The 13,745-nt window shown below is 35.7% G+C and overlaps 1 protein-coding gene across 1 annotated transcript in view; it reads left to right on the forward strand.

The window, feature by feature from the left end:
- TMPRSS15 (transmembrane serine protease 15) overlaps positions 1–13,745 on the forward strand; it is a 135,118-nt gene that overhangs the window by 73,033 nt on the left and 48,340 nt on the right. Inside the window, exons 16-17 of the mRNA XM_045389191.3 lie at positions 2,411–2,551; positions 12,841–12,951. Coding sequence (XP_045245126.2) covers positions 2,411–2,551; positions 12,841–12,951 — 252 coding nt within the window. The remainder of the gene's footprint in view (positions 1–2,410; positions 2,552–12,840; positions 12,952–13,745) is intronic.

Raw genomic sequence — 13,745 nt, forward strand, 5'->3', positions numbered from 1 at the left:
TAGTGACAACATAATATTTTTCTTGAACGTTCTTCACAAAGCAGGACTAATTATTTTCACTTTTTAAATTCATTTTTAATTTTCATGGGTGCATAGTAGGTGTATGTATTTATGGGATACATGAGGTAAAGGCGAACAATGCATAATAATCACATCCATGTGAATAGTGTATCCATCACCTCAAGCATTTCTCCTGTCTTTGTGTTACAACCCAGTTATGCTCTTTTAGTTATTTTTAAATGTGCAGTAACTTATTACTGGCTGTGGTCACCCTATTGTGCTGTCAAATACTAGATCTTATTCATTCTAACTATATTTTTGTATCCATTAATCATACTCACTCCCCCACCCTTCCCAGTACCCTTTCTAGCCAGTCGTAACCATCATTCTACTCTCTATCTCCATGAGTTCAACTATTCTGGACAATATTTTTGAGTCATCAGTTCCTACCAGCTGGTATTAATCGACTACCACAAGCACTACACATTGGAGACTAGAAGCGAAGGACACCCATTATGTAGTTCTCTTTATATGTACGTCAGATGTCCAAAGATAACTATGAAATCAGTTTTTATTTTACTTCGAACTATTCAAATTGTGTTGTTATACAAAATTTTTTAATGAGTTTTACTTTACATTTTATTATTACTTTGGCTGTGTCTCTAGTGCTAGCTGCTTCTGTATAGGTACCTAAGAATGCTTCAAAAATTGACCAAAGTTTATTTTTCTTTTTTATTTATCGATTATTTTTAAATAAGCCTAAGGAGAGTGTACTACTGTAGAGGAAATTTTTGTGCTGTTAGAGTGTACTATGATAGAGGAAATTTTGTGTATTCTATAGACCATAGAATACATGCTAACACACTAAAAAGTTATCAAACACATGATAGCTAATATGTTATTTAACTACCACCATTTTGTTGTTGCTGTTGTTGTTGTTGTTGAGATGGAGTCTCGCTCTGTCACCCAGGCTGGAGTGCAGTGGTGCGATCTCGGCTCACTGAAACCTCTGTCTCCTGGGTTTATGCGATCCTCCTGGCTCAGCCTCCTGAGTAGATTGGAGGCTAATTTTTTGTGTTTTTAGTAGAGACGGGCTTTCACCATGTTGGCCAGGCTGGTCATTTTTAAGAAAAAGGTGTCTCTTGATAAGTCACACATTAAATAAAGATGCTCAAATGATCCATTTTGATGAATGAAATGATACAACTAAGAAGTGTTTTATCACCCCCCCACACCCAAAAAAAGTGTTGTATCTAACTGTGCTTTGGACTTGTATTCATCATTTATAGTAAAATCTGATCTATTAGACATGCAATAAGGGTACAATCACATGAATGCTGCAACTACTCAATGAAAACTCCAGAGAACATTTTCTAGAGCGCATCAAGGGACAGTGTGGTGGGGAGGGTTCCCCAACATTTTCGTCAGTCAGCCCTTATGCAGAATTCTGCAGCAAAATCTCACAAAGTTCTAGAGTGTGAGCTTCCTGGGTTTTTGGGAGCCCAGGATTTTGGGAGTCACACATAGAACAAATAAAGAAAATTTTGTTGTGATTAGAAGGTTGGAAAGAACTGAGGAATCTGAAATTTGGTTCTTTTATACACATATAAAAAATCTTAAATAGTATTCCCATTTTAGATCAAATTATTCTTCAAATAAAAATTTCAAACTTATCATCATCTAAAAAAAATAAAATGTGTCAATTCACCTGTTAATAGTTAAACAAATCATTGAAAAGTAAATAAGAATTCCAGAAAGATCTCTGAGTTATTGTTTTAAAATTTGTAGGCAGGAAGGTCTTTTGAAACTGAATCACTTTCAGGGCTTCCAGTATATAAAACTTTTTAAAATAAATGTAGTTTTTAATTAGCTGAAATATAGTAAAGAATGTTTTATTGTTTATGAAATCCCCAAAGCCGAGGGATTAAGGGGAAAATGTTTTAAAGCCACCATGCAGTTAATATTCTCAATCTCTAAACAATCCATCCTTCAGATTAGGTTTATGATTCAACACACAAAAAATACTGAATATGTTTAGTTAACAATTTACTAAAGGTGACTATAAACTCCGTTGTTTTATAAAGGTCTTTATTAGTAGTCATTTATCTGGGATAACATGAGCTTTGAATAGCAGTGGTACTAAGTCAGATATATTATAAGTAATTCATCATTACATTATAGAGCTGCACAAACCTCAAGTAATATCAAAAAAGTTTAAAGAGAAGTTGGCTTTGTTGAAGAGTGTTCAAAATGTAAAAGAATGTGTGCGTTCATTTACTTATGGCTGCTCTATGAGCGAGCCATGTAGCATGTAGCCCTATGTCCGGCAGATGGAACTGAGATGTGGGGTACATTTCCTTCTAGATCCAAAGGATCATCTTACTGATTGTCTCGTTTTCCTATGGAACAGCTGTGTACACAGGGCCTGGTCCAGTAAAGGATGTGTTCTCTACCACCAATAGAATGACTGTGCTTCTCATCACTAATGATGTGTTGGCGAGAGGAGGGTTTAAAGCAAACTTCACTACTGGCTATCACTTGGGGATTCCAGGTAAGAGATCATAAATCACACATTGTGTCATAACTTTTGGAGCAAAACAGCAAAGGTATACAGAATTTCAAGGCCAAAATCATGATTTTAATGCTTTCCTTCTGTGACACTCATTCTTCCTCATCTTAATGAAGATTATCTTTCCTCCTTTACATCTGTATTACCATTACCTAAGTTTGTTCAAAGTAGGAAGCCACAAAAGTTTTTAGCAGACTTACTTGGACCTCTCTGATGTGTAAGGAGTGTTGAATTTTGTTCACTGAAGAGGGCCATGTTAAATGTTAAAAGTAGGATACTTAACCCTGTAAGGAAGGAAGACTGTCATGTTTCCCATGTCAAGAACATTTTCAGAGAGCAAAGAAGGAAACAGGCAAGAGAGCTGTTGGCATGCCAACAACATTCAATTAAATAATTAACATCATTAAGTTATTGGAGACAACCGGAGTAAAGCACTGCAGTGTAGGAATTTAATGCTATTTGCTGGCATGCCCAACCCTCCGACACTGGGTGTTTTATTATATCCATAAAATAATCAACAAGAGCAAACAAAATAGTGGCATGTTCATCATGGATATATGTATATGTGTATATATATATGGATATATATGAATATGGATATATATTTATATATCTAGTATTTGCATATATTTGCATTTGGCAATCTGCAAAGAAATTTTGCAACTGGATACTCCCCTTGGACTATGATTTGTCTCATAGAACTGCCCAACAACTCAGTGGTTCTTTCCAGGTGCAAATATGTTAGAAACACAGGATAAATGCTACTTCCTACATCTCTCTTTCTCTTCCGTAGGAAGAGAAGTATTTGTGGAATTGATGTCTTACACTTGAATATCTAGAAAAAAGATAGGATTGGATAGTTTGTCTTCATCTGGCCTATTATCCAATACAAAATCCAGCTACTATTAGGTTATGTTTATCTTTGTTCCTCCACTCACAACTGGCCAGGACTTTTGACACCATCTCAGAAAGCTGCCTGCTTTAATCTTTATGGCAAAGAATTAAGGGATCTATCATCTGGCCTGAAAATGAGCCACAACTGGTATTATCCATGCTACTTAGATAGAAGTAAGTGGTAGCTCAATCGATTAATCTGGATTTTGTGACTGATTTTAGAAGCCACTCTGTTTACTTACAAGCAACAGTGAGATGGATCAATAAAAAATAATTAGTAAACACTTTGAGATCTACACAAAATTATAATTTATCTTATCATGCAGTACACTAAAAAGAATAAGTATGGAAAATGACATGATTTTGTTAGGTAAAGAAGAAAATGCATTGAGATGCAAATATCAATAGATATGTATTTACATAAGAGTGTGTGTGTGTGTGTGTGTGGCAAGAATTTAACTTAGAAGAAAATTTGATCATTGCTTTAGAAAATGTTAATCAACATAATTTTTAAAATGTCATCTTGAATTGAATCACTGATTTTGTTTCTTATTTTGTTGCTGATGATTATACTATAACCTTGTTTGTTTGCCAATTATTTTATCTGCTATTTCAGTTTCCTTCTCTTTGTGATGAACCTATTATTTTAATTTAATTCAACATTTGAGTTATACTTTTAAAGTATAGATGGGTGATGGACATAGATGAGGACATTTTGGTAGTTAATAATTGAGCACACTTGAGATAAAACAGACTGGTTATGTAATGTTCAAAAAAAAGCTAAATCTTTCTTACTGTTATATAGAAAGTAAATTAGTTAATAGCAAACTTTAGATGACAGAAAAACACAAACTGTTACCACCAATACTTTTATACGTAAAATTATGACCCTAATTTTTTTAATTATTATATAATGTTTGGCTCCTGATAGAATAGTCTTTGCACAGTACTGGCTCCCACAAGTGACGTCACAATAAAGTCTCCTTTCAAGAAATTTGGAAGAAGATGGCCATCTTTGGCCAGAGCAATTTTCTGTGAAACTCTGCCATAATCAGATCTTTCTGACTTAATTAGAGGCCTTTGTTAGCAGTGTGAACCACCTAGTTTTCTGGTCTATTGCACAATTATTCAGAACCTCTTGTGCAGAACACACACATTTCCACAAAAATTGCTGCAGGAAAGCATGATGAAGAATGAAAAAACAATAAGTAAAGAGAGATGGAAACATATGAGAGTCTGTAATGGGCATGCAGGAAAAAACACCAAGCCAAATTTGCAAATAATAAACATTCCTGAAATTGAAAAAAAAAAAAAAGCAGATCAAAACTAATAGTGAAAGATACAATGAAAGAAAAATTATACACTTTTTGAATCTGAATAAAATTACCTGAAAAATCATGAAGCCTTAGCGTCTTCAGTAAAAAAGATTAATAAGCAGGAATCAGTGTTATACAACTTTCTGTGTGAAGTTTTAAATTTCAAGAGGGAAATTTTTCTGAAAATTTCTAGCAGAATAAATAAAATTATTTCTGTAGGTGTTGAAGATAAGATCAGCTTTATATTTCACTCAATTATGAATATTAAAACAATGAAGTAATACTGAAGTAATATTTCTCATGTTTTAAAGAGAAAATCCCATGACTAAAAAATATACAAGGGTCAATAACTGCTATATTTAAATGTAGTAAAATTCTGTACTCTCTTCTGCAAAGTATCATAAAATAGAGCAAGTAATTATCTAATGCCTATTAGTATTCTACTGGAGGCCATCCTAAATTTTTTTCAAGAATTCTGTCAAGGAAAGGATTTTTGAAAGAAGTGTTACACTTTTAAAGGAATTGAGATAAATAGTAAAACCTGAAGTAATTGAGGTTTAAAAAAAAATACTGTGCTCTAACAGATAGGGGATTAGATTTATTGAGGTATCCAAACAATTGAAATAATTGTAGGTGATTTGGTTTGGCTCTGTATCCCCACACAGGTCTCACCTTGAATTGTACTAATCCCCACGTGTTGTGGGAGGGACCCGGTGGCAGGTCACTGAATCGTGGGGGTGGGTCTTTCCTGTGCTGTTCTCACGATAGTGAATAAGCCTCATGGGATCTGATGGTTTTATAAAAAGGAGTTTCCCTGCACATCTTCTGTCTTGCCTGCTGCCATGTAAGATGTGCCTTTCTCGTCTTTTGTCTTCTACCATGATTATGAAGCTCCCCCAGCCATATGAAACTGCAATTCCATTAATTCTCCTTTTTCATATAAATTACCTAGTCTCAGGTATGTCTTTATTAGCAGCGTGAGAACAGACTAACAGCACAGGACATTCCACCATCTGCAAAAGTGAAAGCATCTTGAAACAAAATTTTAAGAAAAGGTAGATCTTTAAATTCCTATTTTAAATTCCTATTGAAAATGAGAAGGGAGAAAAGACTTGAAAAGAGGAAAATGGATTGTCAAAAGGAAGATGGAGACAGATCTCTTTCATCAAAAGTTACAGTTTGTTTAAATTGTGTTTTATGGACTCATAATAATTACACATGTTTATGGAGTATACGTAATATTTTAATACAAGCATATAATTTATAATCATCAAATCTGGGAAACTGAAATATTCTTCACTTCAAACATTTATTATTTCTAAGTGTTAGGAGCATTCCAAATTGTCTTCCCTAGTTATTTTGAAATATACCATAAATTATTGTTAACTATAGTCATTTTTTTGTGTTACCAAACACTAGGTCTTATTCCTTCTATGCAACTCTGTTTTGGTACCCATTGAAACCCTTCTTTATCCTCTCTCCCCAGTACCCTTCTCAGTCTCTGGTGACCACCATTCTATTTACTATCTTCATGAAAGCAATTAATTTAGCTCCCACCTATGAATGAGAACATGCAACATTTGTCTTTCTGTGCCTGGCTATTTCACTTAACATAATATCCTCCAGTTTCCTCCATGTTATTGCACATGACAGAATTTCATTATTTATTATGACTGCATAATATTCCATTGTGCAAAGATATCATATTCTCTCTCTGTCTTCATCTGTTGATGGACTCAGGTTCACTGCATAACTTGGCTATCAAGAATAGCGCTGCAACAAACATAGATGAGCAGATATCTCTTTGAGATACTGCTGTTCTTTCTTTTCATTTATTTCCTGTCTCAGATTCTTATAATGAAACAAACACAACATCAAAGACTTTAAAAAGCATTATAAGCAATTATGATTCAAGATCAAACTCAAAAACAGAGCACAATCTATTTCTCTCAATGCAAAAGAGACACCAAGTTTATGGTGCATAGATTCTTTATATTTCTTTTGCCTACAGCTAGATTCCATTTAGTACTGTTACATTAGTGTGTAATGTATGAAGTTATTTTTAAGGGAAACTTCCCTTGATTAAAGCTAGAATGGAGTCTTCAATGCCCATCACTGCATGATAAATACATGGGGAATGTGGTTTCACTTGCCTCCTAGACATAGGGCAGATGCTGCTGAGAAGTATAATAGAATGATTGAGTTGTCATCAGCACCGTCTGCTTCCGTCAAAATTATTTTTTATACCCAAAGACTGAAAAGCAATTACAGAATCAGGGACTTGGCTGTGGAGGCTAATCAAGCTGGTAAGGGAAAGTGAGATTGGACACACATCCTGGGACTTTACTTTGGTGGTTCTTTTAGAAAAAAGTATAAATGGGCATCAAACATCATTTTTGCTTCACTTATCTTCTGGAGATATTGTAGGGACACCTTCCAAGACATTCAGTTGAAATCTAATGCAATTGTATAGTGTATTTTTGTATCTTATTTTCTTTGTACTATGTTCCTAACATTTCCATTTCTATTGTAATAAAGTATATGTAATAGAGATTTATGAAGATCTGTCTCCTATAAATGTCCCCTTATTGCTCTTTTCTGATACTCAGAGTCTTAACGATGGAATTCAATAGTGTTTGTCAGGCAACTGTGGAAGTGGCAGCTGATTACGGTGGCAGCTGAGGCTTTGAGCCCTCCCCAGATTGTGTGGCACGTGCCTTAGAGATCAATTTCGTTCTGTTTTAAACCAAGCATATGTTGACTAAATGAGGCAACGCTACTGGAGACTCCATAAAAGGAGATGGGGAAATTCAATTCTTAGCAATATTTCTTTTTCTCTCCCTCACCATGGGCATAAAACTATTGGAAATAAGATTTCAGAGTCCAGAGAGAGTTAAACTGTTGGATTAAAGACTGCTTAATGAAGCTGAACTATTGTATGTTGCAAAGAATCAGAATCCAGTTTATGCATGTAAGGAAAATTTTCAAAGAGCTTATTTATACTTCTCAGATTTTAAAATCTCTGTTCAGTTCAGTAACAATGCAATTTTCCCCATTCAGCATTTTTTCATCCAGTTCATTCAGCTTATAGAAACAAGTTATTATTTTTCTGGATTCATAGAATATAACCCTAACAGCTTCAGCTAGAGCACAAAAATGAATTACATTTTTTAGATATTTATATGTTATCAATTAAGTTTTAATTCAGATAGTTGTCTGTTTCCATTTAACTCATATGTGATTTTCAAATTAAATATTGCCTAGCTACATTAATAAGAGGGTAAAATTATCAGTAAATTTATCTGTGATTAAATTATTGTCATTGAGAACTCATTCTCTACATAGTGATTTCAATAAGCTATGAAAAATGTAGTAAGATAATTTAAAAATAAAGAGTGGTGACTAACATTCTGTAAGTATATTAATATAATTGATCATGGATATGTAATTCATGCTGTCAACTTTTTAAATAAGGTTTATTAAAATATAAACTTAAGACACAGTATCTGAACACAAACACTTCTGCCTACATTTAAGGCTTCCTGTTTTCTAAAGGAAAATTAATATCTGAAAGATAAAATATAGAGTCAAAGTATTAATGCTCTCTTTAGAATCTGTAATTATCTCTGCCCATTTGTCATCTCACTAATCTGGTTTAAAAATATGTTTGTGAAACAAATTGTTAATTACATTTTCAAGAACCTGCGTAATAGCATTATATTTTGAGATATGTAACCAACTTTTCTCATAGTATAAAAATTTGTAGAAACAACTAGCCACGGCTTTCTAAAATAATTTTCTTAATAAGGTAACTCAGATTTCAGTTGAAAAAATACAGAATTCTTCAAAGTTTAAAGTACAGCCTACAAATAGCTCTGATTATTATTGTAAGATCCTAAGAGGAAAGGATTAGTTATGTTTTCATATTTATTTCATTATTCGTAGGGAGAAATAGCACAACTAGCACATGGAGTAAGAATGTTAACTTTAAAAATATCAGTGAAAGGCCGGGCATGGTGGCTCACGCTTGCAATCCCAGCGCTTTGGGAGGCCGAGGCAGCCGGATCACCTGAGAACAGGAGTTCGAGACCAGCCTGACCAACATGGAGAAACCCTGTCTCACCTAAAATACAAAATTAGCCCGGCGTGGTGGTGCATGCCTGTAATCCCAGCTACTTGGGAGGTGAGGCAGGAGAATTACTTGAACCCAGGAGGCGGAGGTCTCAGTGAGCCGAGATGGCACCATTGCACTCCAGCCTGGGCAACAAGAGCAAAACTCTGTCTCAAAAACAAAAAAAAAATCAGTGAAAAATATTTTTTTTTTACTGTTACTGTTTTTACTGTTAAAAATATTATGTACTGCATATTCTCTGTATATATATTGTTATGATAAGCATACTTCATTATTTGTTAAAATGTATTCTCCTGACACACCTAAGACAAAAGTAATAGTTACTTCTGTTGACAGTCAAAGAAACGGAGCCTCAGAAAGACTAATGTCTTTGCCCAAGGTCAGAGAAATATTAAAAGAAATGGCTAGGCCAGGCGCGGTGGCTCAAGCCTGTAATCCCAGCACTTTGGGAGGCTGAGACGGGCAGATCATGAGGTCAGGAGATTGAGATCATCCTGGCTAACACGTGAAACCCCGTCTCTACTAAAAATACAAAAACTAGCAGGGCGAGGTGGCGGCCCCTGTAGTCCCAGCTACTTGGGAGGCTGAGGCAGGAGAATGGCATAAACCCGGGAGGCGGAGCTTGCAGTGAGCTGAGATCTGGCCACTGCATTCCAGCCTGGGCGACAGAGCGAGACTCTGTCTCAAAAAAAAAAAAAAAAAAAAAGAAATTGCTAAATTGTACCTTCAACCAAGATCATATTACTTTAGGGTTTCTTTAGGGTTTATGTCTTAACCACTGTTGAAATTTAACTAAGTAAATTATATTTTCATAATTCATAAAATTGATTTTTTTCAAATCACTAGAATTACTATCAGCCAATTATCTTAAATTTTAAACTTTATTTGAAATCATAGTTTTTAAAAGTGCTTTATATTACATCGACTCTATTACTAAGCTTCATACTTATTTTGAGGCATATCAATCTTTTAACATACATTAATTTACTTTATGTTTTAAAAAATCTACTTATTCTCTGCTTTGTGCCAGACACTTTGCTAAGCCCTGGACATACGAACATGAGAAAACAGGCTTTATGGGTATTACAGCTGGCATATTGTATATTCAGTTTATAGAATGACTGACCTCAATGACAATATAAGCAAAACAAAAGATTCTTTTGTCTTTATTTTAATTCAAATCTCCTTTTTCGTCTCTGGATATTTCAGGCAGATCTCTACACTTTTTCAGTTACTTCCGCTGTTAAATCGTTTTATCTGAGTAACTTACACTCACTTTTAAGTATTAAAATGAACAGTCAAGTATAATGTCAACACTTTTATATTATCTAATTCAAAGCTTCTTTTATCCCTCAACTCAGGCACAGACGTTGGCCTAATAACTTAAGACAGAGGAGGGTGGAAATACTGTCTTTTTTTATTTTATACTTCTCTTTTTTCCTCTTCTTCCCATAGTTCCAACGTTGGAAGATAGGAAGTTTGTTTGTTTGTTTGTTTGTTTGTTTGTTTGTTTTTTACCATCGTAGTTTCCATTTGGCAAATACCAACTTCTGGCCAAATGCTAGCTCTGTTGTCAAACAGACTTGTGAGCTCTTTGGAGCATTGTTTCACCAGCCCTGGACTACTGTACTGTAGACATGGGTAGTACAGCTCCTAAATAATCTCTTATAACCCTGGTCAGCTCCAAATCCCTAATCCCCAGGTTCCATTCCTCCAATTTTTGTGCTAGAGCCAGACTTCTCTGCCAGGCAGTTGCCATCTGACCACCTTTCCAGTGTCCACCTTGCCAACATTCTAACTTCTGATTTCATTTCATGGGAATTGATCACTAATATTTATTTACACAGCTATCTGCCCACAAACTTCAGGAAAATAATGTCACTGTCTCATTAATCTTTTCACTATACTTCAGTTTATCCTGGCATTTATAAAAAACCAGGGTAGTGGAATGGATTTATTGGGTTTCACTACACAACAAATTTTATGTTTGTTGTATATTTCACTACCCAGCAAATGTTATGGAATATAATGGGATGGGATGGGATGGGATGGGATGGGATGGGATGGGATGGGATGGGATGGGGTGGGGTGGAATAGGGTAGGATAGGATAGGATAGGATAGGATAGGATAGGATAGGATAGGAAAGGAATTAATAGAACAGAGTAAAGGTAAATTTTAATTTAGTTACACACACACACACACACACACACACACATTGATGTGTATCCTAGAATTATTACTTAAAATCTGTTTCATGCTAATGTCAGAGTTTTTAAAAGTCTGAAACCCCTAGCACTAGTCCCATGAAAGCCTGGTCCTTGTGGTTATGCAGTGTAGCCAACTTTTGGCCAGGGAGTGAGATGCTGACCTTGCTTCTTTCAGGCAACCTAATTAGGAATTGATTCTCTTAGGGAACCCCACACTTGGTTTGCTGGATGGCCCCACTCCACTTTCCCCCATAAAAACACCCCCCCCCCAAATACTCTATTCAATATTTTTTTAGAAAAATACTCTAATGCCCTTTTATTAAAAAGCTGAAAATAGCTGATGGATATTGATAGTTGCTGGACTACTTTCGGTCTTTTTTTCAATTAGTGTGGTATGGCTAAACTGAGTCCCTCTCTTTAGAAGTATAACGGTATTTGTCAGTACTCTCAGATGTGAGTCTACAACCTAGATTCTAAAAGAGCAGGAATAATTTCTTTCAAGTGTCATTATGTTTGGTCATCATAAATTCAGAAAGTCTCCATGGATACTTCTATAATTTGTTTCTGAAATCATATTAACCTGAATTGAGTCTCCTTGAAAGCAGTGTAATAGTAATGTTATTGTATTGACTAGTAAACACTAATAGTTTTCAAACTACAAGCTTCCCTTTTCTTATCTTTATCAAGTGCTTTTGCTTCCCCATATGATTGTTCATGTGCCATGTAGGGCATAAGACGCTGAACCTCTCCACACCTGACAACCATCGTCATTGTCAGGGAACCATGTGGCCCTCACGGAGTTCCTACTCTCCTTCCAGCACATAACTGTACCTCGTAAGCCATAATCAGAAAGTGCTAGAAGAGGGAAGCAAACCTCTCTCTCCCAGTGATATGAGGGCTCTCCTAGAACAAAACTTTTAAAGACCAAACAGTCTCAGGAATCAGCAGCAGCTACTTCTAAGTAAGAAATGTTTCCAGTAGGCTTCTTTTTGCACAACAAACTCTGGAAACAACGACCAATGGCCTCCAGATCTACCCAATTTCTTCTTTGCCCAGCCTTTTCATTTACCTTTTGTGTCTCCACGTGCCAAGCACATGCCCATGCCTCCAACACTGCTTTAATTGTTTGGAGCTCTATCCTCAACTTCTTTTCACATTACAGATACCACAAAGTTTCCGTTTCCTTGTGACTACTCTTTCCTGCCTGACCAACTTTTAATTGAGCCCTCTGTTTCCAACCCGATCCAACTTTGGTCCCACCAACAGATAACTTCCACAGTTCTTTCTTACAAAGGTTTGGAAGTATCATTTGGATGGTGAGGCCAGGGGACCTCTCTGTGCTTAAGTAACAGTTCGGTGGTTGTTGCTTGTATGTTCGTTTGAGGGGGAGGAGTTTGTTTATTGAAGAGATACTAACAAAATTATGAGGAAGAGGTGAGTTGACCTCTCAGCCACTTCTTAGAAATTCCCTGAGTTTTGCTGCAAAAGAGATGTCTGAGGTTTCATCCACACTCTTTTAAAGCGACATGCACATCAGCTTGGGAGCTATTTCTGAGGCATTCTGAACAACCAAGTTGATGGTGTTTCTCAGTATCAAAGCTGGCTCCACCTTGTGCTGTGGCAAAGGGCTCATGTTTAAAGGGGAGCAAATGGGATTTGTACTCCAGAATCATCCATTTGTGTTTTCTTTATCCTATACAATAAACATTCTTTCCCCATAGAGCCATGCATGGAAGACAATTTTCAATGTAAAAATGGAGAGTGTGTTCCACTGGCAAATCTCTGTGACGGTCATCTGCACTGTGAGGATGGCTCCGATGAAGCAGACTGTGGTATGCCTTATTTTTAGGAAAATACTTTTATGACTTTAGCCTCTGCCTTTGGATTCTATGGTGTAAAAGAAAGATTATAAGTGTGTTTATTAGGACTGTTTTGATGCTTTGGAATGAGAACATCTCATCTCTGAGATGATTTTAGCACCTCGTCCCCATCTGGTTAGGAAAAAAGTTAATACGCAGGCCTCAGTTTATTGTTTGTTTCAATTTGGCCACACTTATTAACTGTAATTCTAGAGCAACAAATATTCATATATAGGAAGCCTAGAATACCACAGAGACAGCATTCCAAACCAAGCAGGCTAGCACCACGCATATTGGCTACTGTGTTCTGTTTATTGCCCACATTCAGAGGTACGTGTATGCTTACTTATAAGTCACTTTCTCCCACTGCCCTGCTGAGTTTTCAGTCCAGCTCCCCTTCCAGACCTCAATAACATTGTGAGTAATGGATACTTTTATTATGTCTTTTTATTTCTAAGCAAATTTTTAACACTTACATACTATGCATTATGCACTGTAAATAAGTTAAAACAATAAGAATTAGCTATAATTGGCCAGGTGTGGTGGCTCACGCCTGTAATCCCAGCAATTTGGGAGACCGAGGCAGGCAGATCACCTGAGGTCAGGAGTTCATGACCAACATGGTGAAACCCTAAATTTATAATTTATATCTGCTAAATTTATAATTTAAATTATATGTATATATAGAGAATGTGTATATATGTATATATAAAATGTGTGTATATACATTCTCCATACATCCTATATATATATTATATATAATAATA

Source organism: Macaca fascicularis, chromosome 3, assembly GCF_037993035.2.
Source record: "Macaca fascicularis isolate 582-1 chromosome 3, T2T-MFA8v1.1".
In the NCBI taxonomy this organism is placed as follows: domain Eukaryota; kingdom Metazoa; phylum Chordata; class Mammalia; order Primates; family Cercopithecidae; genus Macaca; species Macaca fascicularis.